The 27,472-nt window shown below is 39.4% G+C and overlaps 3 protein-coding genes across 5 annotated transcripts; all 3 read left to right on the top strand.

The window, feature by feature from the left end:
* Positions 1-646: 646 nt before the first annotated feature.
* Positions 647-10,084, top strand: LOC115197621 (troponin I, cardiac muscle). Of its 2 annotated transcripts, XM_029759322.1 has the most exons (8): positions 647-704; positions 1,834-1,862; positions 4,804-4,858; positions 5,857-5,988; positions 6,138-6,227; positions 7,082-7,255; positions 7,457-7,540; positions 9,513-10,084. In XM_029759322.1, the coding sequence occupies exons 2-7, from the start codon at positions 1,852-1,854 to the stop codon at positions 7,535-7,537; spliced, it is 543 nt and encodes a 180-aa protein (XP_029615182.1). In that variant the 5' UTR covers positions 647-704; positions 1,834-1,851; the 3' UTR covers positions 7,538-7,540; positions 9,513-10,084. The 2 variants fall into 2 exon arrangements, with proteins under 2 accessions (XP_029615182.1, XP_029615184.1); XM_029759324.1 differs by lacking the exon at positions 7,457-7,540.
* Positions 10,085-12,209: 2,125 nt separating this feature from the next.
* LOC115197622 (troponin I, slow skeletal muscle) lies at positions 12,210-20,589 on the top strand. 2 transcript variants are annotated; one of them, XM_029759326.1, is made up of 9 exons: positions 12,210-12,283; positions 13,229-13,260; positions 14,960-14,963; positions 18,071-18,118; positions 18,304-18,435; positions 19,016-19,105; positions 19,492-19,662; positions 19,783-19,888; positions 19,927-20,589. In XM_029759326.1, exons 2-8 carry the CDS (start codon positions 13,250-13,252, stop codon positions 19,864-19,866), a joined length of 540 nt encoding a protein of 179 aa, XP_029615186.1. In that variant the 5' UTR covers positions 12,210-12,283; positions 13,229-13,249; the 3' UTR covers positions 19,867-19,888; positions 19,927-20,589. The 2 variants fall into 2 exon arrangements, with proteins under 2 accessions (XP_029615186.1, XP_029615185.1); XM_029759325.1 differs by having other exon boundaries at positions 19,783-20,588.
* Positions 20,590-21,282: 693 nt separating this feature from the next.
* Positions 21,283-24,789, top strand: LOC115197620 (bisphosphoglycerate mutase). Its single transcript, XM_029759321.1, has 3 exons — positions 21,283-21,603; positions 22,273-22,900; positions 23,586-24,789. The coding sequence occupies exons 1-3, from the start codon at positions 21,439-21,441 to the stop codon at positions 23,759-23,761; spliced, it is 969 nt and encodes a 322-aa protein (XP_029615181.1). The 5' UTR covers positions 21,283-21,438; the 3' UTR covers positions 23,762-24,789.
* The last annotated feature ends 2,683 nt before the right edge of the window (positions 24,790-27,472 follow it).

Genomic DNA, 27,472 nt, shown 5'->3' with positions numbered 1-27,472 from the left:
TTTTTACACTGCTGCTACTTGCTGTTTATTATCTATGCATCGTCACTTTACCCCTACCTTCATGTACAAATGACCTCGACTAACCTGTACCCCCGCACATTGACTCGGTACCGGTACCCCCTGCAAATAACCTTGTTATTGTTATTTTATTGTGTTAGTTTTTATATATTTTTTTACTTTAGTTTATTTAGAAAATATTTTCTTAACTCTATTTCTTGAACTGCATTGTTGGTTAAGGGTTTGTCAGTAAGCATTTCACGGTAAGGTCTGTTGTATTTCGGCGTATGTGACAAATACAATTTGATTGGATTTGATTGGATTTCGTTGCCCAGAGTTGCCCTGAGACCATTTGGTAGACTTGATGCTGTAATAGTCTACAGACAAGCCACAAGAGAAGGTTTTAGAGGGTCTCTAACAATAAATGTTTCATGTTAACTTGCCACCAACGGGTGGCGTCAGATCCACGCGACAGACAGACAGTGTACTGCCCAAACGTCCAAGTCCATATAAGTTGTTTTATTGCAGACCTTTCCTGCCTGAATAATGTTTGTAAACGTCAGCAGTAGAGTGGCTTGGACAGAGAGCAGTCTATTTTAGTGAGCCATTCACACAGGGGTTAGAAACTATAAATCTGAATGATTTTCCCCCTATCCTCTCTCAGTCCCTCACTCTCTCCCTCTCTCAGCCTTTTCTACATCTTAAAGGTAGGGTACCTCTCAATGAACACTTTGGCTTGATATTAAGAAACGTAGTTCTTTATATTTCATCTTCTGTGTAGAATACATGTATTACATTTTAGGTACACTATGAATGCAGGAAGAGTGTTGAGGAGGCACTGGAAAACACTATGGGAATGTGTGATTTTTCAGTACAGGTGAATTGTATTTATTTCTGGAGGGTCTGCTGGAATTCAGATAGGAAATTGTTGATATGATGACACATTGGATTAATATTTTGCCATAGACAGCAAGATAGTTAGTGTTAATGAGTTCACATGCCTTTGAATTAGTTGGCTATGGACTATACTGACACCTATGCAGAGACTCTTATCAGTTATGGAGATAAACGTTAGCTCCTCACATTGTAAATCTTATATTTTCAACTAAATGATTTACAATATTTATATTTTAACTATTTAAATATAACATTTAGGCACATTGTTTCTACTCTGCTTTTTACTTGGGAGCAAAAAAGAAACCAGCACAGCCTTTGAAATTGTGATTGAAATGTAAAATGTGTTGTAATAGTTTGTCATTTGGGTGTTACATGCTCTGACATTTTCCCAGAAAATAATGATATGTAATATATAATAATATCTCAAATATTTCATTGTATGAAATGTTGACCTTTGCAATCAGGTCATGTGAGCTGGAAATAACAATAACCCTATACTGCCTCACATACTGTACACAATTCAAATGTGCTACAGTAAAATAACTCCCTTCTCAAGTATGGACTGAGGCTTCTTTTGGACTTGGACACAGGCTTAACCAGCAGTGCACAATAAATTATCTAAAGAGAGATTTAATGAGGCAACACATGCACTGAGTATGTGACATAGCTGACCCAAAGACGATACAACCGGTCATCAAACCCCATCCTCAGCATTGACAATAGCTCAATTGGTGCAGAAGTGAAAGATACATTCATTGAATTGTATTTCCAATACATTTTTCAACCAAATTAATAAAATAGTATATAAATAAAGGAAAATTATTCCCAGATAATTTTTTTGATCATTAATGGATAAAAAAGTTAAGCCTGAATTTCTGGTTTACTGGTTTTCTTTTTGTGGGGTAAAAATTCTAACTCCTTTCTCTATCTAAATTTCAGTAAGATAAGAAGGAAAACATGGCAGACGCGTAAGTATTCATGTTCACTGTGTGTATCAAGGTTAATATAGTAAACTAAAACTGAAACTAAAACGAAAACTAATCATGAAAAAACTATTTAGTGAACTGAAATAAAATTATTAACAAACCCATTTGAAAAACTATTTTTATTTCACTCCAAAACAACCAAAATAAAATAAACATTAATTATGTTCAATTTTTGTTTTTGGGGGGGTCGAAAAGCGAATGGGGTTTTCAATGGGATTTTAAAGCTTTTTTTCCTTCTAATGGGGTTTTCAGGCTTCTGAATCTGGCAGGTCACATTGAGATTTAGTTTATAATTTAAAGGTAGACTCACAAGATGACGTTGCCAATAGCAGCACTGCCAATATTTGGCATTTTTGAGTTGTAAAGATAAAGGAACCGACTGTAGACGAAAGTCGAGGAGTGAAGCCGGGGGAGGTGCGTCTGCAACAGTCGAAAACTAATGTGGTTTTCTAACAACAAGGCTCAGATCCACATGGCAGTATTGCCATTGTTTATAAACATCGTTTTAATAATATGTGTGTACACATTGTAAAATTAATTAGTGATAGAGAGCCTCAAATATCACATTTACTTGTAGGTATTTATCCAATGCATATATACAGTGCATTCGGAAAGTATTCAGAACCCTTGACTTTTTTCACATTTTGTTGAGTTACAGCCTTATTCTAAAATGGATAACATTGTATTTCCCCCTCATCAATCTACACACAATACCTCATTAAGACAAAGCAAAAACAGGTTTTTATACATTTATTACAAATAAAAAACTGAAATATGACATTTACATAAGTATTTAGACCCTTTACTCAGTACTTTGTTGAAGCACCTTTGGCAGCGATTACAGTCTTGAGACTTCTTGGTATAACGCTACAAGCTTGGCACAACTGTATTTGGGGAGTTTCTCCCATTCTTCTCGGCAGGTCCTGTCAAGCTTTGTCAAGTTGGATGGGGAGCGTTGCTGCACAGCTATTTTCAAAGATGTTCGATCTGGTTCAAGTCCGGGCTCTGGCTGGGCCACTCAAGGACATTCAGAGACTTGTCCCAAAGCCGCTCCTGCGTTGTCTTGGCTGTGTGCTTAGGGTTCTTGTCCTGTTGGAAGGTGAACCTTTGCCCCAGTCTGAGGTCCTGAGCACTATGGATCCTGACCAGTTTCCCAGTCCCTGCCATTGAACAATATCCCCACAGCATGATGCCGCCACTACCATGCTTCACCATAGGGATGGTATTAGCCAGGTGATGAGTGGTGTCAGGTTTCCTCCAGTGAGGTAGGCCCTCATTGTAAAATAAGAATTTGTTCTTAACTGACTTGCCTAGTTAAATAAAGGAGAAATACATATTTTTTTAAAGTAAGACCTAGTAGTACTGTTTACTTCATGCATCTACATCATCTCGCTGAGTCTACCTTTAAAGCTGAAATCCTCAACCGTGAAACAGCCATGTCCATTTGCAATATTTAAACAACAAAGTTATTACAAACAACCAGAAGTTTTTTCCTCCTCATACATCATTGCATGGATGATAGAAGAGTGCAATATGTACTGCCATTTTGTTTTTTACCATGCTGCGCTACGTCTCCTCAGCAGTGTTGCCAACCTCTCAGTAAGGAAAGTAGCTATTGGCTGTCCTAAAAGTTGCTAGAAGTCGCTAGATGACGTCATCACCTAATTTGCATAATTGGCCATGTGCATGTAATTGTGATGGACGCTGTAGGAGAGAGGAATAACGTCGTGGGAGAGACAAAAAGTGTGTAAAAAACACACTAAATATGTTTAGAACTACAAATTAACTTTCTTCTGTCGATTCTTGTTTTTTTTATGTCACAATTACAACCCTCCTCCTTTATCCGGGCTTGGGACCAGCAAAAGTGACCCAAAAGAGACACTCTGGCGGAGTTACTTAGTTATTTTTTTGTTGTTGTAGTTTTCTTAATATGGTTTGGTTTTTAACCTTATGATCCACTTAGGAGCCTACAACAAGTCACAGTAAAACATGAACATTTTTTACCATAACATTTTTTACATTTTTTTGTATACAATCTACATTAACAATCTAAATGGACCAAGAAGAGACAATAGAAAAAACTGTCAATGGCAATGTGAGAAAATTATGGTAACTAGTCTGGCCCTAATTGAGGTTAATTGTTATTTTTTAATGTAAGCCAGGGCAGGATCAGCCAGCGGCGGCTTCCCGCATGCGCAATTCATTTGCAGTCTGGACGCGGAGGGGTGAACATCTCCTGCTCAGACTGCAGCTGGGAGGGACTGCTGCGTGAGGACTGGGCCGCTTGTGAGTGCTTTGGGATGCTGCTCGTTGAGAAGAGTAAGAACGATACGTGCTTTCACGTCAGAGTCTCCAAAAGTCTCCAATAACACCAGAAAAAGTTGCTAGATTTGTCGCTAGCCGCTTTTTTGAAAATGTGTCGCTAGAGGGGTCTGAATACTCACTAAATATAGCGACAAAGTCGCTAAGTTGGCAACACTGCTCCTCAGCTTGGCAACAAAAACAATAACAACTGTAGTGGGGCGACCGTGGCGCTGTTTTAGACTACTGCGGGATCCATCTTTAAACCTAACCGATAACTTGACCCATCACTTTGTATTACTGCCCCCCAGTGGCAAAAAGTGACATCCCCTAAAACACAAACCATACACACATACACGGCTCCTCTCACACATAGGTTACTTTCTGTCCCTAACAGTAAAACAAAAACTAAATCATATAAAAATGTAATATAAATGTTTTTATAAATAGTAAAGTGGCTCTGAATTTGTAATAAAAATCTTAAAACTAATAGAAATAAAAACTAATATAAAAACCAAAAAGTATAATAACCTTGGTGTGTATTTTAATAATGAACCACATATAAATGACAGGTTAGCACATTGAAATGTTATCTATCTTTTCCCCCCTCCTAATGACACAGACCAAAACCAAAAGAAAAGTCCAAGATCTCCTCAGCCCGACGGTTGGGTTTGAAGGTGAGCGTTGCATTCCATTGTCAACACAAGAAACAAACAAGGCATCTTACATTTGCGACATGAATGTTATATAAACAGAATGCATGCCATAATGTGTAGCTCATGAACCCTGACCTCTTGTGACCCTTTTTAACCTCTTTTGGATGTTAATGCTCCTATAGATCAGATTGCTGATTGTAGCTTTATTCTAAAGATCAGATTGCTGACTGTAGCTTTATTCTCCTATAGATCAGATTGCTGATTGTAGCTTTATTCTCCTATAGATCAGATTGCTGATTGTAGCTTTATTCTCCTATAGATCAGATTGCTGATTGTAGCTTTATTCTCCTATAGATCAGATTGCTGACTGTGGCTTTATTCTCCTATAGATCAGATTGCTGATTGTAGCTTTATTCTCCTATAGATCAGATTGCTGATTGTAGCTTTATTCTCCTATAGATCAGATTGCTGACTGTAGCTTTATTCTCCTATAGATCAGATTGCTGATTGTAGCTTTATTCTCCTATAGATCAGATTGCTGATTGTAGCTTTATTCTCCTATAGATCAGATTGCTGATTGTAGCTTTATTCTCCTATAGATCAGATTGCTGATTGTAGCTTTATTCTCCTATAGATCAGATTGCTGATTGTAGCTTTATTCTCCTAAAGATCAGATTGCTGATTGTAGCTTTATTCTCCTATAGATCAGATTGCTGATTGTAGCTTTATTCTCCTATAGATCAGATTGCTGATTGTAGCTTTATTCTCCAATAGATCAGATTGCTGATTGTAGCTTTATTCTCCTAAAGATCAGATTGCTGATTGTAGCTTTATTCTCCTAAAGATCAGATTGCTGACTGTAGCTTTATTCTCCTATAGATCAGATTGCTGATTGTAGCTTTATTCTCCTATAGATCAGATTGCTGATTGTAGCTTTATTCTCCTATAGATCAGATTGCTGATTGTAGCTTTATTCTCCTATAGATCAGATTGCTGATTGTAGCTTTATTCTCCTATAGATCAGATTGCTGATTGTAGCTGGCCAGATGCTAGAGGTTGAGGTGGAGGAGAAGAAGAGAGAAAGAGATGAAGCTCTGGCTGAGAGAGTCCCTCCTCTAAAATTGTCTGGCTTGTCTGTGGAGGAGCTCCAGGTATACACTGTATAAAAAAACTGTTTTGAATGCATTTATAACGCCATATAAGCCGTGCATAATGCATTATAATGCACAACGCAGTTGAAATTCCTTACAGAAAGTGTAACAAAATATGATAAATTAGCTGTCTTTTGTTCTCTCGGCAGGATTTGTGCAGAGATCTGCATCATAAGATTGATGTGGTAGATGAGGAGCGATATGACGTGGGACTCAAAGTTACCAAAAATGACAAGGAGGTAGGATACCCCAAAATAATTTGTAGGAAAAAAATTCCAGAGGAATTTCCAGAGGGAAATGACAAAAGATAGTTGAAATGTTTTATAGATTATTGTATATAAGGTATAGAATTGCTGCTATGATATCATAAAATGATTGCAATATTCCTCTAACATTTAAATCACTTCTACTTCTATCAGTCCAACATGCACCTTTTTTGAACGCTTGCACTGTACATTTTAAGATGACCCTGTTAAAACACTGCATCCCGGTGGTTATGAGTTTAGAACATACATTTAGAGCGAAGGTCAGCCACAGTACACACTAGTTACAGTACAACTGGGAGGACTAAGTGTGCAAATTGGACTGATAGAAATATGGGCCCTGGTCAAAAGTAGGACGCTATAAAGGGAATAGGGTACCGTTTGGGACAGAGACGATGTCAATGGTCACAGTTAATGTGCGAGCCTTTGTTGTACCTGAAAGTAACTCAAATCCTGCTTAATGTGACTGTGATATTGTGGCTGCTTCTTTCAGCTACTCTACGGGAAAAATAAACTCAAACACTTTTTTTCATCAGTCCACTGTTGATACAATCCCAAAATGTTTTGCATGTCAGCAGTCAAGTTGTCAAGATATTGGACTTTCAAGAAGCAAAGTGTCACTTGTTACATAATCATGATGATATGGTAAGTGACACATCTTGAAAACTTGACTGATGACATGCCAAACATTTTGGGACTGTATCAACAGTGGACTAAGGATTTTTCCTTTAGGATGAACGCACTACCTATAAATCACTCTGGATAAGAGCATCTACTAAATGTCTAAAATGTAAATGTAAAAATGTCCTCTGTTCTTTGTGCTCTGCCAGATCCATGATTTAGGACTAAAGATCATTGAGCTGCAGAGCAAGTTCAAGAAGCCAAATCTAAAGAGGGTGAAGATCTCAGCTGAAGCCATGCTCAGTGTTCTGCTGGGCTCCAAGCATAAGGAGACCATCGACTTCAAGTCCAACCTCAAGACAGTCAAGAAAGCAGAGGAGAAGGTAAGACTGGTGCATGCCCATTCTACTTGACGTTGTACAATATGTCTACTTGCTTTTACATGTTATTTAGCTACTATCATGGGCAGTTGAAATCTGAGAACCTCTTCATCTCTATGGACAAATTATGAACTTGTTTATTCTCAAAGTAGTTTGTTTTCAATGATTGATTTAGTGTAGATAATACATTTCTGGTCCTCCCAGAAAGAAGAGGTCACTGACTGGCGTCAAAATGTGGATGCCATGTCTGGCATGGAGGGCAGAAAGAAGATGTTTGACGCTTAAAAGGTACACAAAACATGATCTGTACTGAGACGATCAATTCCAACATTCAACCTGCCTTCAGATTGTATTCATACCTCTTTTGCTGTGTTACAGCCTGAATTTAAAATGAATTCAACATGTTTCTGGCCCATCTACGCACAATACCCCATAATGACAAAGTCAAAACATGTTTTTAGACATTTTTGAAAATTTCTTGAAAAATGAAATACCGAATTATCTCATTTACATCCGTATTCACACCCCTGAGTGAATACATGTTAGAATCACCTTTGGTAGCTATTACAGATGTGAGTCTTTCTGGGTTAGTCTCTAAGAGCTTTCTACACCTGGATTGTACAATATTTGCAGGTTCTTTCTTTTAAAATTCTTCAAGTTCAGTCAAGTTTCTTGTTGATCATTGCTAGACAGACATTTTCAAGTCAAAACTGCAACTTGGCCACTCAGGAACATTCAGTGTCATCTTGTTAAGCAACTCCAGTGTGTATTTGGCTTTGTGTTTTAGGTTATTGTCCTGCTGGAATGTGAATTTGTCTCCCAGTGTCTGTTGGAAAGCAGACTGAACAAGATTTTCCTCTAAGATTTTGCCTGTGCTTAGCTCTATTCCGTTTCTTTTGATCCTAAAATAAACTCCCTTGTCCTTGCCGATGACAATCATACCCATAACATGATGCAGCCACCACCATGCTTGAAAATATGAAGAATGTGTTACGCTCGTTGTTGGAAGGATTGGACCAAGGTGCAGCGTGGTAGGCGTACATCTTTCTTTATTCAATGAACACCGAAACAAAACAAATACAAACGAACCGTAACGTTCAGTAGGGCTACACAGCACAGTACCAAAAACAAGATCCCACAAACTAAAGGTGGAAAAAAGGCTGCCTAAATATGATCCCCAATCAGAGACTACGATAGACAGCTGCCTCTGATTGGGAACCATACCCGGCCAACAAAGAAATAGAAAACATAGATTGCCCACCCTAGTGACACCCTGACCTAACCAAATAGAGAATAAAAGGGATCTCTAAGGTCAGGGCGTGACAGAATGGTACTCAGTGATGTGTTGATTTGAATTTGTCCCAAACATAACGCTTTGTATTCAGGACAATAAAGTACATTTCCTAGCCACATTTTTGCAGATTTACCTTAGTGCCTTGTTGCAAACTGGATGCATATTTTTGGAATATTTCTATTCTGTACAGGCTTCCTTCTTTTCCCTTTGTCAATTAGGTTAGTATTGTGGAGTAACTACAATGTAGTTGACCCATCCTCAGTGTTCTCCAATCACAGCCATTAAACTCTATAACTGTTTTAAAATCACCATTGGCCTCATGGTGAAATCCCTAAGCGGTTTCCTTCCCCTCCGGCAACTAAGTTAGGAAGGAAGCCTGTATCTTTGTAATGACTGGGTATATTGATACACCATCCAAAGGGTAATTCATAACTTTACCATGCTCAAAGAGATATTCAATATCTGCATTTACATTTATTTTATTTTTTTAATCTAAAGTATTAATAGGTGCCCTTCTTTGTGAGGCATTGGAAAACCTCCATGGTCTTTGTGGTTGAATTAGTTTGAAATTCACTGCTCAACTGAGGGACCTTACAGTTATCTGTATGTGTGTACATAGTACAGTGATGAGGTAGTCATTCAAAAATCATGTTAAACACTATTATTGCACACAGAGTCCATGCAACTTATTATGTGACTTGTTAAACATATTTTTACTCCTGATTTTATTTAGGCTTGCCATAAAAAAGGGGTTATTGATTCAAGACATTTCAGATTTTCCTTTTTAATTAATTAATTTCAAAACAATTCTAAAAACATAATTCCACTTTGACATTATGGGGACTTATAATTCCACTTATGACACAAAATCTCACTTTAACCCATTTTACATTCAGGCTGTAACACAAAACAATTTGTAAAAAGTCAAGGAGTGTGAACACTTACATAATACATCATGTTTTGCAGATTAGTGATGATTATCACGTTATCCTCCAAGGATGGCTTTGATGATTGAAGATAAAAGACGTTGCAACAGAAATGGAGAGGGCAACTGAAGGTATGAAGAATAACTGTAGGAGGAGATAACTGAGTGAACACATGGAGAAGAAAAATAAATAAATACAAACATTTGTTATTTTTTGTACATGAAATAAAGGTTTTGATTTAAATGACTATATGAGAGTGTTGAAGGAAATACAGATAGTGTGTGTACAATAAACTTAATATTATTGTGTTTGAGCAAATGCATTTCCTTATTTTCAGTGCGTTTATGCAGAAGTTACAAGCCAATCCTTTTTTATTTGTGGTATTCCAAGTGCAGTTTCTTGTTTGATGAACAATATTATCCTCAACTGCCTGATGATGGCAGTGTTAGCTTGACGTCGGAGAACGTTGCTTCCACCCACTAAGTTGCTATTTTCCTCTATTATTGGTTGTCTACTGTACAAATGTATTATTGAATGTCTATATACACCCCATCAAGAGTTACTTGTTTCAACATTGATCCCAATTAAATAAACTTTTAACTCAATTGTAAATCAACTGCTTGTGAAGTGATTATGGGGGCATTATGGATTGCTGTGGTAGGGATTGGGATTTTTTTCAGAGAGCGAGTCAAACAGTGGAAGACAGGACAGTACTCTTAATATACTCTCTCTATTTAGGAAGTAAATACTCTGGATATATATTGGCTTGGGGTGTATATTGTACATTTATTGCCAATTTGTGCAAAATATAATATTTTTGACAGAGGTACACTACTGGTCAAAAGTTTTAGAACACCTACTCATTCAAGGGTTTTTCTTTATTTTTATTGTTTTCTACGTTGTAGAATAATAGTGAAGACATCAAAACTATGAAATAACATATATGGAATCATGTAGTAACTAAAAAAGTGTTAAAGAAATCAAAATACATTTTATATTTGAGATTCTTCTGTCTTGATGACAGCTTTGTACACTCTTGGCATTTTCTCAACCTGCTTCATGAGGTAGTCACCTGGAATACATTTCAATTAACAGGTGTGCTTTCTTAAAAGTTAATTTGTGGAAATTCTTTCCTTCTTAATGTGTTTGAGCCAATCAGCTGTGTTGTAACAAGGTAGGGGTGGTATACAGAAGATAGCTTTATTTGGTAATAGACCAAGTCCATATTATGGCAAGAACAGCTCAAATAAGCAAAGAGAAATGACAGTCCATCATTACTTTAAGACATGAAGGTCAGTCAATCTGGAAAATTTCAAGAACTTCGAAAGTTTCTTCAAGTGCAGTCGCAAAAACCATCAAGTGCTATGATGACACTGGCTCTCATGAGGACCGCCACAGGAATGGAAGACCCAGAGTTTCCTCTGCTGCCGAGGATAAGTTCATTAGTTACCAGCCTCAGAAATTGCAGCCCAAATAAATACTTCACAGAGTTCAAGTAACAGACACATCTCAACATCAACTGTTCAGAGGAGACTGTGTGAATCAGGCCTTCATGGTTGAATTGCTGCAAAGAAACCACTACTAAAGGACACCAATAAGAAGAAGATACTTGCTTGGGCCAAGAAACACGAGCAATGGACATTAGACCGGTGGAAATTTGCCCTTTGGTCTGGAGTCCAAATTGGAGATTTATGATTCCAACCGCCGTGTCTTTGTGAGATGCGGTGTGGGTGAACAGATTATCTCCGCATGTGTATTTCCCACCGTGAAGCATGGAGGAGGAGGTGTTATAGTGTGGTGGTGCTTTGCTGATGACACTGTCTGTGATTTATTTAGAATTCAAGGCACACTTAACCAGCATGGCTACCACAACATTCTGCAGCGATACGCCATCCCATCTGGTTTGGGCTTAGTGGGACTATCATTTGTTTTTCAATTGGACAATGACCCAACACACCTCCAGGCTGTGCAATTCCTATTTGACCAAGAAGGAGAGTGATGGAGTGCTGCATCAATGGCCTCCACAATCCCCCAACATTAACCAAACTGACATGGTTTGGGATGAGTCGGACCGCAAAGTGAAGGAAAAGCAGCCAACAAGTGCTCAGCATATGTGGGAACTCCATTAAGACAGTTGGAAAAGCATTCCAGGTGAAGCTGTTTGAGAGAATGCCAAGAGTGTGCAAAGCTGTCATCAAAGCAAAGGTTGGCTATTTGAAGAATCTCAAATATAAAATATATTTTGATTTCTTTAACACTTTTTTGGTTACTAAATGATTCCATGTATGTTATTTCATAGTTTTGATGTCTTCACTATTATTCTACAATGTAGAAAATAGTCAAAATAAAGAAAAACCGTTGAATGAGTAGGTGTTCTAAAACTTTTGACCGGTAGCGTACATCTAAGTCCTTGAGAACTCTTAATTCTTATAATAAACAGTCCGGTTAATTAAAATCTCAGTGTAATCATTATTAATTTCCAAACTACATGGCATTGTACAGTTAGTTATGTGACACGGATCAAATTCTCTGAAGTACTCTTGGTTGTCTTCACCAAGTATAATGTATCACTTACATAGATTTATTTACGCTTTCAAATCACATGTAGTAGAATTTAAAGTACCACCACTAAAACTCAAATCAAGTCACTATGTGTGGAAGGTCACACATAGTAAGAATGGTGAGGACAGAGGGTCTATTTTGGTGAGCCACTCACATGAGGTCCAGAATCTATATATTAACCCACTTTCCATCCCTCCAGCCTCACAAAGACAACTAGTAACGTTACAGTAGCTTTTCTTCACCTGAAAGGTAAGTTTCCAGTATTAATGTAACGCCTCAAAGGAGGAAAGTGTAAAATCTGATTGTGGTAAAGGATTTTTTTTTTGTGTGTATGTTTTTGACAGTAGCTTGTTGTCAGTGTGAGTAGGTACCCCCAGCAAAGAGTTGTCAAGTTGAAGTTGTAGTTTGTACATGTGATTTATGTCAGGATTGTTTTAGTTTGCCAACATTTTCTATTGCAATCGGGTAAGACCAGAACTTTATTGCATTTCCTGTTTTCATGGTAAATTTCATGGTCATTTTATGAATTGGCGAACAACCAGAGAATTGTTTTCTGTTATGTATGTTTGATATATATGATTTTTGTGAGATACTACAGAAGATAGCTAACCAGTTTAGCTATTTGAGCTCATAACTCCATCTCCATTTGTGTGTACAATTCATGCAGTTTAAAGTCTACAATACTAAAAAGGATATCTCTTGGGAGAAGACCTTTCTTAATCAAGTTATAAATCTGCATAAAAGCATTCCTTGATAATGCCCCAAATACTAAACACTAGTCAGATATGTTTCTTAATCCTAAATTAAATAAAGACTGAATAAAATAAAGACAAAATTCTACTCCGACAGATTTATTGTGTGTTAACGGTACTGACTTTCAACCAATATTTTATTACTCCAAGGTCATGTCATGTATTTTAGTTGTATGTTGTATGTATTTATTACAGTCATTTGCTGTAGGTATCAAGAAATAAGATTGTTTTTATTTGATAATCTTCTAGAGTAGATTGGAATATTATCAAAATGAACTAAATGTATCGTTTTATGTATGTTTTATCTAAAATAGTTTAGCTATAGTTTTGCGTGCTGAAAACTGTCCGTAATAAAATAAACTGTGTGTAATATGATGTAGTTTTGAAAACGTCTTTCAGTCTGTTGTAACTGTTTAACTTTTTTACATTGTGAAATATGTAGGAGACACAGGGAACTGCAACCATGTCTGAAGCGTAAGTATCAACGTCTCATATTTCAGTGCATTGCTGTCAACATATTCAGTGACTGTAGAAAGTCTACATCCCCTTGAACTTGTTCCACATTTTCTTATATTACAAAGTGGGATTGAAATAGATTTAATTGTCATTTTTTGTAATTGATCCACACAAAATTCTCGAAGTGAAAAGAAAATTATAATTGTTTTTGACAAATTAATATAAAATATAGTCGTTGCATAAGTATTCAACCGTTTGTTTAGGCAAGCCTAAACTAGTTCAGAAGTAAAATGTGGCTTAACAAATCATATAATAAGTTACATGGACTCACTCTGTTTGAAATAATAGAGGTTGACATGATTTTTTAATGACTAACCCTTCCTCTGTCCCCTATACATACAACATGTGTAAGGTCCCTCAGTCAAGCACTGAATTTCAAGCCCAGATTCAACTACAAAGACCAGGGAGCTTTTCGAAAACCTCATAAATAAAGGCGGTGATTGGTAGATGGGTAATAATAACAAATAAGCCATTGTATATATCTTTAAGCATGGTCAAGTTAATACTTATGCTATGGATGATGTATTAAACCACCCAGACACCTCAAAGATACAGTCGTCATTCTGAACTGAGCTGCAGGACAGGAAGGAAACTGCTCAGGATGTCACCATGAGGCCATTGGACATTTTTAATCAGTTACAGAGTGCAATGGCTGTAATGGGAGAAAAATTAGGATAGATCAACAACATTTGAGTGACTCCACAATAATGACCTAAATCACAGAGTGAAAAGAAGAATAGAAATATGCAAAATACATGCATACGTACTGTATGCAATAAGCCACTAAAGTAATACCGCAAAAAAAAAACATGGCAAAGGAATACACTTTTTGGCCTAAATGCAAAGCCTCATGTTTTGGGGCAAATACAACACATCACATCACTGAGTAACTGTCTTCTTATTCTCAAGCATGGTGGTGGCTGCATCATGGTATGGGTATGCTTGACATTGGCAAATACTGGGGAGTTTTTCAGGATGAAAAGAAATAGGATGTAGCTAAGCACAGGCAAAATTCTAGAGGAAAACCTGCTTCAGTCTGTTTTACAACAGACACTGGGAGAAGAATTCACTTTTCAGCAGGACAATAAGCTACAAAAGCCAAATCTACACTGGAGTTGCTTACCAAGAAGGCAGAGCATTTTCCTGAGTAGCTCAGTTTTGAATTAAATCTGCTTTGAAATCTATGGCAAGACCTGAACATTGCTGTCTAGCCATGATCCCAACACCTTGACAGAGCTTGAATAATTTTTAAAACAATAATGGGAAAATATTGCACAATAGAGGTGTGCAATGCTCTTATGAGACATACCCAAGAAGACTTGTAGCTGTAATCGCTATCACAGGTGTTTCTAACATGCATTGACTCGGGGGTGAATACTTTATTAGTGTTTTATTTTTCATTCATATTCAATAAATGTTCACATTTTTCTTCCACTTTGACATTATAGAGTATTTTGTTTAGATCATTTAAAAATTTTTTTTTACAATTAAATCATTTTTAATCCCACTTTGTAACGATGAAATGTGAAGAACTCCAAGGGGGGTGTAGACATTCTATAGTCACTGCAGTAAACAATATGCAAAGAACATAAATGTGACAATCTTCCTCTTTTGGGGTTTTGGTTTCTTTCTCTCCAATTGGCTGATGTTGGTTCAGGCCGGTAAGTGAATTTTCATACTCAAACCAAAACAAATGTGCAGAAATGAACACTGCCCTTACACAATGATCATCTTGACAGGCATAATTTACATTTACATTTTAGTAATTTAGCAGACACTCTTATCCAGAGCAATGTACAATTAGTGCATTCATCTTAAGACAGCTAGGTGAGACAACAACATATCACAATCGTATCAAGTACATTTTCCCTCAACAGCAGTAGTAGGAAAAGAAAAGTAGGGTAGGGTTTTTGCATAGCCTTACGGTAAGGAGGGGCAGTTCCCCTTGCTGCTCCGTAGGCAAGCACCAGGGTCTTGAAGATGATGCAAGCTTCGACTGGAAGCCAGTGGAGTGTCCGGAGGAGCAGGGGGACACGGGAGAACTTAGGAAGGTTGAACACCAGGCGGGCCGCTGCGTTTGATGGCACAAGCGAGGAACCCAGCCAACAGAGAGTTGCAGTAGTCTAGGTGGGAAATGACAAGTGCCTGGATTAGAATCTGCACTGCTTCCTGTGTGAGGAAAGCTTGTACTCTTCGGATGTTGTAGTGGTCACCAAGATCACTTTCTGAGTCAAATTGCAAGCCGAGATCTACCATTCCAATTTGTTTTTAACATGACTTAAAAACCCTAAGCCTATGCAACATTAACCAATTAAAAACAGTTCTGTAGCAATGAGGTTTGTACAGTAAGCTATAGGTCCAATACATTATCACTGCATATTGGCTATGCTTGAATTGCCCTGCCAATTTTGTTCTTCTCAGACCATTTTGAAATTATATTAAAAACATTTAGGTATATTATCACACTGGTAATAGACTATTTGTTGTATTACTTGTGAGGCACAGCTGAGTGAGCTTCTTTGTTTTTTTACTGATGGTCAGTGAGGGGAGGGAGAGAGCTCCCTTAGTTTTTTACTGTACTGATGACCTGCATCTGATGGTCAGTGAGGGGAGGGAGAGCGCTCCCTTCGCTGAAAAAAGGGAACAGTCTTCCAGCTGATAGCAAAACTTAAGTCGCACTGAATCATTTCTGCCTCATGCACCAATTCATGTTGTTACTCTTTTTACCAGAAAGTGAAATATTCCTTGATGTTAAAAGCCGCTAACAATGACAATGCAAGCTTATGGGAACACTTTGCTATACTCATTCATTACAGCTGCAGTGCTGGTTTTAACGTGAGTGGAAGTAGGGAGAAGGCACATTTTATGGCTTATAAAAGTGTTGAACAAAGTGTTGACAGTGCTGAATAACAACACACATTAACTCACTCATAAAAACAGCAGCTCTTTGCTGTATTCATTGAGTCTCTCTAGTCATGTTTTTTATGATGTGAGCTATCTGATTGGCCAGCGGTACACCTGTAAGTGCACTTGATTTGCTCTCTGGGCATGCTGGGTATGCAGAGTTCTACCTTCAGACACATGAAATGGTTCAAAATGGGAACACTTTGCCATCCCAGCGCCTGGCCTGCTGAATCAAGTGCCCCTTCCGCCAACAGCTCAAAACAAATACATAAAGGAGCGACATGCCAGGTAGGATGCAATCCAAGAGTGTGTAGAGCCTGAGACGCCCAGCCCTGAGAGGGTGGAGAGGAGGATCTGATAGAGCCTGAGACGCCCAGCCCTGAGAGGGTGGAGAGGAGGATCTGATAGAGCCTGAGACACCCAGCCCTGAGAGGGTGGAGAGGAGGATCTGATAGAGCCTGAGACGCCCAGCCCTGAGAGGGTGGAGAGGAGGATCTGATAGAGCCTGAGACACCCAGCCCTGAGAGGGTGGAGAGGAGGATCTGATAGAGCCTGAGACGCCCAGCCCTGAGAGGGTGGAGAGGAGGATCTGATAGAGCCTGAGACACCCAGCCCTGAGAGGGTGGAGAGGAGGATCTGATAGAGCCTGAGACGCCCAGCCCTGAGAGGGTGGAGAGGAGGATCTGATAGAGCCTGAGACACCCAGCCCTGAGAGGGTGGAGAGGAGGATCTGATAGAGCCTGAGACGCCCAGCCCTGAGAGGGTGGAGAGGAGGATCTGATAGAGCCTGAGACGCCCAGCCCTGAGAGGGTGGAGAGGAGGATCTGATAGAGCCTGAGACGCCCAGCCCTGAGAGGGTGGAGAGGAGGATCTGATAGAGCCTGAGACGCCCAGCCCTGAGAGGGTGGAGAGGAGGATCTGATAGAGCCTGAGACACCCAGCCCTGAGAGGGTGAAGAGGAGGATCTGATAGAGCCTGAGACGCCCAGCCCTGAGAGGGTGGAGAGGAGGATCTGATAGAGCCTGAGACGCCCAGCCCTGAGAGGGTAGAGAGGAGGCAGAGTCTGAGACGCCCAGCCCTGAGAGGGTGGAGAGGAGGATCTGATAAAGCCTGAGACGCCCAGCCCTGAGAGGGTGGAGAGTAGGATCTGATAAAGCCTGAGACGCCCAGCCCTGAGAGGGTGGAGAGGAGGATCTGATGGTTCACGGTGTTGAAGGCAGAGGATAGATCTAGGAGGATGACAACAGAGGAGAGAGAGTCAGCTTTGGCAGAGCGGAGAGCCTCCGTGACTGGTTAGGGTCAAGAAGATGGTTCTGAGAGAGATAAAGAGAGAGTTGGTCAGAGACAGCACGCTCATGTTTTTGAAAGAAAAGAAAGAAGGGAAACCGGTCTATTATCACAATAATTTATGCTTCACTGCGCTGGCCTAGAAGGTGCAGTTGCAGCATAGCGTGAAGATCAGGGTATTTTATATTCTGGATTTCAGGACTTTTGATCTAATCAATCAAATGTCTTCCCTGTGGCTCAGTTGGTAGAGCATGGTGTTTGCAATGCCAGCATGGTGTTCGCGACGCCAGGGTTGTGGGTTTGATTCCCACGGGGGGCCAGTACAAAAAAAGAAAATACATGAAATGTATGCATTCACTACTTTAAGTTGCTCTGGATAAGAGTGTCTGCAAAATGACTAAAATGTATATAAAGCCCTCAGCTAATTTGATGCAGCAACAATACAAAGATAAACATTTCAAGGAACCTGTCCATAAAAGCCAATTAATCATTTCAAATGAAAATATTGATCATGAACATTATTGTTTATTCTTTGTTTAGCAATGAGCTTAAGACATCTTCTCTGACCTCATTTCAGCCGAAACCAAAGTCGAAGATCTCTGCATCTCGCAGACTCTTCTTGAAGGTACCTTTTGTGTCTTACTTCCCTGTTACTGTCAGTCACAACTAAACAACACTTCTCCATAATGTGTGTCAGTTGTGATTTGTGGCTAACGTACACATAGATATATCAAACACAATAGCAGTTATGCTACAAGTACACTGCTAATACATAATAGTATAAAGTCATTATATGGTGTTGTATCCCAGACCAAACTGGTGAAGAAGGCCATGGCTATGTTGGTGGCTGAAAAGGAGCAGAAGGTGATTGACAGAGAAAGCACACTGAGTGAACGAGTCCCAGCACTCAACCTATCTGGGCTGTCTGTACAGGACCTGCAGGTACTATTAATATAGAAATATTATTTAGATACATTACTATGCATATAGTCATGTAGATTCAGGTACAGTAGTATGGTATAAGTATATTTAGGAATGTTCAGGTATATTTAGGTACAGGTGTCAGATCTTAATTTGATCAGTTTCATCGCAGGAGTAAAATAATCCTGCTCCAGGAAGATTTGATTTTTCTCAAAAAAGTTATAATTTCTAACAGGAAATGCATTTTGATAGGATTTACAGTAGTAGGATATTTATTTGGTCTGGTGCTTTAGCATTTGAGCAAGCGAGAGAGAAGGAGAACTGCAGATTTTCAGTGAATTCATGTAAATCCTGTGGCTCAGGAAAATTCTCTGCGACAACAGAGTGATCAAAATGACCAAATCTGTAGGTTACTATGAGTATGACTACAGTATAGTTAGTTATATTCAGGACAAGTACTATGAATATGAGTTTGTTTGTATATTTAGGTATATTCAGGTACATTAGTCTGAGTTAGGTACATTGGGTATATTCTGAAATATTCAGGTACTATGGGTATGAGTACGCTATATTCAGATATCAATCTGCTTTCTCTTCACAGACTCTTTGTAAAGAACTGCACCAGAAAATTGATGTTGTTGATGAAGAGCGGTACGACATCGCAATGAAAGTTTCCAAAAGTGACGCAGAGGTACCCAATCCACAGATTCTCACATTCAAATATTACAAACAGTTCACATCAATGTATTATCTTTTAATTCATACTCTATTCAAGTATGGGATATATTATTAAGAAGAATAGTATATAATAAACCTTTGTTCAGGGCGATATTGTAAAAAATAATTGTTACCATAAAGGCAACATATGCATTTATTTTTTACAATAACATTTCAATCAAATCAATGTACAGACAGCAACGTTTGAAATATGTTCTACCCTCTTGTGGCTTTGAGTCAGGTACTCTTAACCACGGAGTGAAATTTTATCACAGAGTGAATATTTGTGTTGGTATGTGGAACTTTTATTTAGAAATGGAGACTTTTATTTTTTTGACACCTTGCTATGTGGCAATATAGATTGAAAATCTGACCATGAAGATCATTGAGTTGAAGGGCAAGAAGCGACCTCAGCTGAAGAGGGTGAGAGTATCAGCTGAAGCCATGATGGGGGCCCTGCTGGGAGCCAAGATCAAAGAGTCTGTCGACTTCAAGGCCAACCTCAAGACTGTCAAGAAGGAGGAGGAGAAGGTAGGAGGGACATTCACTGCACAGTACACCCTGTCCCAATGCTTTCTTTTCGTTACTTATTTTTTTGTGATGTGCACCTGCAATACAACTGCGTGTGCAATACTTCTGTCATCTCCACAGAAAGAGGAAGTGACTGATTGGCGTAAGAATGTGGATGCCATGTCTGGCATGGAGGGCAGAAAGAAGATGTTCGCTGCTTCCTAAAAGTCACGGGTGGAACGATGACATCATTATGACTCCTCAGTGTTTAACTTACATTATGACATCATTATGACTCCTCAGTGTTTAACTTACATTATGACATCATTATGACTCCTCAGTGTTTAACTTACATTATGACATCATTATGACTCCTCAGTGTTTAACTTACATTATGACATCATTATGACTCCTCAGTGTTTAACTTACATTATGACATCATTATGACTCCTCAGTGTTTAACTTACATTATGACATCATTATGACTCCTCAGTGTTTAACTTACATTATGACAGTCAAGGAACAAAGTTAGTTTGCATGGTTTTACGTAGCTACAGAGTCTCTTGCGTTGTTATGTGTACATATGTTTTGTGTGTGCACGCAAATCACATTTCTATCATATGATAATTATACTCACTCAAGAGAAAATAATATATTGTCTTTATGTAATATGTTATGGAATGTTGTTATTATATACACTACCGTTCAAATGTTTGGGGTCACTTAGAAATGTCCTGGTTTTTGAAAGAAAAGCGAATTTCTTTGTCCATTAAAATAACATCAAATTGATCAGGAATACAGTGTAGACATTGTTAATGTTGTAGAAGTCCAGCATCTCGGAGTTGCCGCTTCACTGTTGACGTTGAGACTGCTGTTTTGCGGGTACTATTTATTGAAGCTGCCAGTTGGGGACTTGTGAGGCATCTGTTTCTCAAACTAGACACTCTAATGTACTTGTCCTCTTGTTCATTTGTGCACTGGGGCCTCAGCTGATGTACGAAGGGCTATATAAATAAATTTGATTTGATTTGATTTGTTTCTGGCCATTTTGAGCCTGTAATCGAACCCACAAATGCTGATGTTCCAGATACTAGTCTAAAGAAGGCCAGTTGTATTGCTTCTTTAATCAGAACAACAGTTTTCAGCTGTGCTAACATAATTGCAAAAGGGTTTTCTTATGATCAATTAGCCTTGTAAAATCATAAACTTGGATTAGCTAACACAACGTGTCATTGGAACACAGGAGTGATGGTTGCTGATAATGGGCCTCTGTACGACTATGTAGATATTCCATAAATAAATCAGCCGTTTCCAGCTACAATAGTCATTTACAACATTTACAATGTCTACACTGTATTTCTGATCAATTTGATGTTATTTTAATGGACAAAAAAATTTGCTTTCCTTTCAAAAACAAGGACATTTCTAAAGTGACCCCAAACTTTTGAACGGTAGTGTATATTATATGGTATGGACACACAAAATGTTGGATGTTAGAAGTTATCAAAATATGATTGTATTACTGACAATAAATGACTTGTGTTATCATTGTCACATGTATGGTCAACAGTCAGCTGCACACAGTTTATTCCACAAAGTTGTGATCGTGTGTGTGTGCGTGTGTGCGTGTGCGTGTGCGTGTAATTTGCATTGTGGATCAATCATAGTTCATACTTTCGTTTTTGCCAAGCAAAACATTGACATAGAATAAACTTAACCGTTAGACTGTAGCCAGCGGAATGTGTCATGACTTCTCCCCCATGACTTTCCGGGGAGCCTTTTCTTCCATCTCTCCACATGGGCCGCACACATGACACAAATCCCGCCCTAACGGGAGCTTTGCCGTTTCGATTGGACCACAAGCTTTCAATCGCGGACTTCTTAAACGCTCTAGATGGTTGTACACATTTCTGTCAACAGTCACGACTGCACGACTATTGGGACGGACTTGTAACTCGCAGGGTAAGCTAGTATTCATGCTGTTATTATGATGCATGCTCGCAGGGTAAGATAGTAGTCATGCTGTTATTATGATGCATGTGTTCCGGTATATTTATGTTTTGTAGTTTGCCGTCTTGCAGGCTCGCGCGTAAACGCATGCCCGCTAGCAGCCTACCAATGAGATGACAAGTGTAAAATGTGTCCCAGCTAGCTTTTTATTTTTTACCAGTTGACTGTTATGATGTAAAAGGTATTAATTAGGGAATGTGTAATAGCCACATTTCCATGTTTAGTTACTGCATTACCCTGTTTAATTTGGGGTTAACCCCGTTGTGTTGGCATGTAGCCTTTTTAACCATTCGAAATGCCGGACATTTGCTGACCCCACTAGACCCTCAGCCGCAGAGTAAATGACATGGCTACTGCTTCTGACATTAAGCTTAGTAACAGCAGTTACATAGCAACAGTAAAATATTAGGCTTTAGTGAGTGGAGTTGTGTATAGCTAATAATATACAACACCACTGAAATATTGTTGGATATTTAGGTCGATGAAACTCATCAAGAGACTTGTTGAATGATGTTTTTCACTTCTGTGGTAAGTGTCTGGCCACAGTACAGTACTATATGTGACTGCACTAGTCCAGCATCACCCTCATCTAATTACTGTAAACTCATTGTTTGTGTACAGGCTGCTGCTGCCAGACAGTCCTTCCGGATGTCCAAGTACAAAGTCTTTGTGATGAGGCATGGAGAAGGAGCCTGGACCAAAGAGAACCGCTTCTGCAGCTGGGTGGACCAGAGGCTGAGTGAGGACGGGGTGAAGGAGGCCTTGGCATGTGGTCATCTCCTGAAGGAAGCAGGCTACCACCTGGATGTAGTATTTACCTCCCTGCTCAGCCGATCCATCCACACAGCCTGGCTGTTGTTGGAAGCCATGGAGCAGGAGTGGGTCCCCGTGGTCAGGACGTGGAGACTCAACGAGCGCCATTACGGTGCCCTGATCGGGCTGAATAGAGCTGAGATGGCCCTAAACCATGGTGAGGAGCAGGTGAAACAGTGGAGGAGGAGCTATGACCTCACGCTGCCCCCCATCGACGAATCACACCCTTACTTCCTGGAGATCTACAATGACCGCCGGTATTCTACCTGTGACGTGTCTAAAGAGGATCTTCCGAAGTCGGAGAGCCTGAAGGATGTCTTGGAGAGGCTCCAGCCATACTGGGACGGCACTATTGTGCCGGAGATCAAACGGGGGAAATTGGTGCTCATCTCTGGGCATGGGAACAGCTGCAGGGCCCTGTTGAAACACCTGGAAGGTATGCCTGGTGGCTCCTCTTGTGTCTGTGTGTCTCTGTGTGCCAACCCTGCTCAGCTGGACTGCATCAGTTGCAGTACCATTGACTTTTGCTGCACTGCTATTGTTCTTTTGTTCATGCAGATTTTAGTATGAGCTGCATGGCCACTTTCACTTGAATTTGAATGTTTGAATCCACAAAGGCCCTTGTATTGGAGTTTGCTAGGCCCTCCATGTTTTAGACCTAGTTCGTCACTATCATTCACTCCCATTTGGATGAGAGGAATATACTGTATATTAGTTCCAGAAATGGCAGCGGTTGAACTTGTACACAAAGGCCACTAGGTTTGTTATAACAGGCTACTGCCATTAGAGCCACATTGACCTTTTATCTTCCCCACAGACTTATAGAGATAACGTTTGTTGTAGCTGGCCAGCCAGTTACTTTATAGGCCGTTATGTTATAAATTATCGACGTTATGTAGCTGGACAAAAAAATTGCGACTGTGTAAAGATCTAGATGTACACATAATAAAGTTATTCCCTTATCTGTGTATTTTGGTTTTAATTGGTCATGTTGCTAACGCTTTACATAACAGCATGGGTGAGAGCTGTGCTAACGATTTTATTATGTTTATGGTGATGGTATGGTTTTTACTGTGGTTTACAGAAGCAGAACAACACAACATTCAATATTATATCAACAGGTATATCAGATGCGGACATCGTCAATGTGACGTTACCCACTGGGACACCCATTCTGATTGAGCTGGATGAGAACTTCCGACCCACCAAACCCATGCAGCTCCTGGGAGACCAGGAAGCCATCCAGGCAGCCATCAGGAAGGTGGAGGACCAGGGTAAGGTCAAACAAATGACCTGAACATAGTCAACAGGATTCTAGTCATTTTAGATGATCAATTCTCTAAACTAGCCAAATTGACTGGAATCTGTTTGTCTAGATTAGAGAATCTAAAATGACTAGAATCTAGAATGACTAGACTCTTTCTGGATTGTAGAATCTAATCAACTGGATTCTAGTCATTCTGAATTGTAGTCAACTGACTGCATAATTGTGGTATGGACTGGACCCTATTTGGCATAACGTGGAAACGAAACAAGAGTTTGTCTTCCTGGTAAGTGCTGTGCTTACTAGATTTAACTTCTAATGTTTTCCAAGATATAACCCTCTCAAAGTCATCGATAACTTTTACCAAATATATACACTTGTTATCATTAACAAGATAATAGGCTGACCCTTGTATTGAGGTTCTTTGGAATTGAGGAAATGCTAAGATGTGTCTCCAACAAAACAATTTGAAAGATCTGTTGCACGTGCCTTCATTGCCAATATTTTCTGTAGGACTTTTGCAATGCCAATGTATCTAGTTTTTACAGGTGAATTATGACTGACAGAATCAAGCGGGTGATGAGCCAGCACTAACAAGTACAGGTTAATTTATTTATCAAAACTCTTTAAAAGCACCTTTATAACAAGTATTACCTCAGTGAGACCGACAGCCTGGCTATTCTTTCCAAGACAGCGCGGTGATTGTGTGACGCTTTTTTAGTATAGAATTGCTGTAAATGTTGTTGAAACCAATGGGTCAAACTTGATAAGAGCGTGTCTTCCAGTGGAGGCTGCTGAGGGGAGGACGGCTCATAATAATGGCTGGATTGGAGCGAATGGGATGGCATCAAAAACACAAACGATGTGTCTGGTGTATTTTATACCACTCCGCTCCAGTCATTACCATGAACCCGTTCTCCCCAATTAAGGTGCCACCAACTTCCTGTGATGTTTTCTTATAGGCTACATGCTAGTTTGAGAGACTTTCATATGAAATAACTGTAGTGCTTATTTATAAAATACCTAAATTGACATGCTGTAATAAAGTCAGATTAATGATTTGCTGTATCATTTATTTTGATTTTTACTGTTCAAAGGAAAATATCCCCATACCTTTTCTTGTCTACCCAACTTATCAATGTAATGTTTTGTGACTTATTTCATTTAGTGATGACAAACAAACATTTGAGTCAAGTGGTAACTTAAGAGTATACTTAACATACAGTGAGGGGGGAAAAAAGTATTTGATCCCTTGCTGATTTTGTACGCTTGCCCACTGACAAAGAAATTATCAGTCTATAATTTTAATGGTAGGTTTATTTGAACAGTGAGACAGAATAACAAACGCATGTCAAATGTTATAAAATGATTTGCATTTTAATGAGGGAAATAAGTATTTGACCCCTCTGCAAAACATGACTTAGTACTTGGTGGCAAAACCCTTGTTGGCAATCAGAGGTCAGACGTTTCTTGTAGTTGGCCACCAGGTTTGCACACATCTCAGGAGGGATTTTGTCCCACTCCTCTTTGCAGATCTTCTCCAAGTCATTAAGGTTTCGAGGCTGATGTTTGGCAACCGGAACCTTCAGCTCCCTCCACAGATTTTAAGGTCTGGAGGCTGGCTAGGCCACTCCAGAACCTTAATGTGCTTCTTCTTGAGCCACTCCTTTGTTGCCTTGGCCATGTGTGTTGGGTCATTGTCAAGCTGGAATACCCATCCACGACCCATTTTCAATGCCCTGGCTGAGGGAAGGAGGTTCTCACCCAAGATTTGATGGTACATGGCCCCGTCCATCCTCCCTTTGATGCGGTGAAGTTGTCCTGTACCCTTAGCAGAAAAACACCCCCAAAGCATAATGTTTCCACCTCCATGTTTGACGGTGGGGATGGTGTTCTTGGGGTCATAGGCAGCATTCCTCCTCCTCCAAACACAGCGAGTTGAGTTGATGCCAAAGAGCTCCATTTTGGTCTCGTCTGACCACAACACTTTCACCCAGTTGTCCTCTGAATCATTCAGATGTTCATTGGCAAACTTCAGACGGGCATGTATATGTGCTTTCTTGAGCAGGGGGACCTTGCGGGCGCTGCAGGATTTCAGTCCTTCACGGCGTAGTGTGTTACCAATTGTTTTCTTGGTGACACTGGTCCCAGCTGCCTTGAGATCATTGACAAGATGGTTCTGGGCTGATTCCTCACCGTTCTCATGATCCTTGCAACTCCACGAGGTGAGATCTTGCATGGAGCCCCAGGCCGAGGGAGATTGACAGTTCTTTTGTGTTTCTTCCATTTGCGAATAATCGCACCAACTGTTGTCACCTTCTCACCAAGCTGCTTGGCGATGGTCTTGTAGCCCATTCTAGCCTTGTGTTGGTCTACAATCTTGTCCCTGACATTCTTGGAGAGCTCTTTGGTCTTGGCCATGGTGGGGAGTTTGGAATCTTATTGATTGCTTCTGTGGACAGGTGTATTTTTTACAGGTAACAAGCTGCGGTTAGGAGCACTCCCTTTAAGAGTGTGCTCCTAATCTCAGCTCGTTACCTGTATAAAAGACACCTGGGAGCCAGAAATCTTTCTGATTTGAGAGGGGGTCAAATACTTATTTCCCTCATTAAAATGCAAATCAATTTAAAACATTTTTGACATTTGATTTTCTGGATTTTTTTTGTTATTCTGTCTCTGTTCAAATAAACCTACCATTACAATTATAGACTGACAAAGAAATGATCAGTGGGTAAACAGTCAAAATCAGCAGGGGATCAAATACTTTTTTTCCCTCACTGTAGTTTAGGTTATGCTCTACACTGAACACCACTGCATTTGCAATTTAGTACAGTGCTACTAAAGATTGCACCTTTTATGAGGGTACAATTATTAATATAGTGGCTTGTTTTTTTTGTTTAATTGACTGATGCACATGTTTAGACAAATCCCCTTTTTCCACTTTAAATGATAATTTCTTGTGGAACTTAATACATTACATTTCAGAGGTTGACGATAACAAAATGATTGTGAATTGATGACCAAACAACAACCACTTGTAGTGATTGTAACAATTTTTCTGCACTGTTAATGTAGGGAAAAATGATTCATTCCTTGAGTGTTGTACTGTATGTTACATCTGTTTGTACATGATTTTATGGGGCATTTATTGAGATGCTTGATTTAAAAAAATAAAATGTATACAGGAGAGACGTGCATGTATACTACTGAATGTTTGGTGTGCCTCGTGTGTTATTGTTTGAAACTCTTTTTTTTATCCTCTATCCATCTGTCATAATAACCACTATCTTGGGTCATTTAAGGAAATGCTGAGAATCATTTAGCCCTAAAACTGTAAATGTGTAAATTATATTGATACTAGAAAATACTGTAGTCCTGTAATGTGTTATAGGCTACATGCTAGTGTAAATATTTCTAGTTGTGTTGGAGAGGAGTGAGGCTGAAATCAGCCTTTTAGAATGTTTTAACGTAGAATAGATTTCAGTAGTTTCTGTGTTGTAGTTTGTATATTTGTGAGTGTGTTTCAGGTAATGGCTTCCTGAAATTCCCCAAGCAGCTGATTGGTCAGCCCCATTGCTGATTGGAGAGCTGACCCCGCCCCCTCGTCAGGACGCAGCTGTCTCCAATTAACAACCCCACCTAAAGCTATATAAGCCAGTGTTCTGTTGAAAGAAAGAGATGATTGCAGAGAGATATTTGCTGAGAGAGGAGGTTGATGGCAGAGGGTTATATATGTTGTTTCTC

The sequence above is a fragment of the Salmo trutta genome, chromosome 7, assembly GCF_901001165.1.
Source record: "Salmo trutta chromosome 7, fSalTru1.1, whole genome shotgun sequence".
Classification (NCBI taxonomy): domain Eukaryota; kingdom Metazoa; phylum Chordata; class Actinopteri; order Salmoniformes; family Salmonidae; genus Salmo; species Salmo trutta.
Note: the sequence above shows the minus strand (reverse complement) of the source record. Positions and strands in the feature narration are given on the sequence as shown.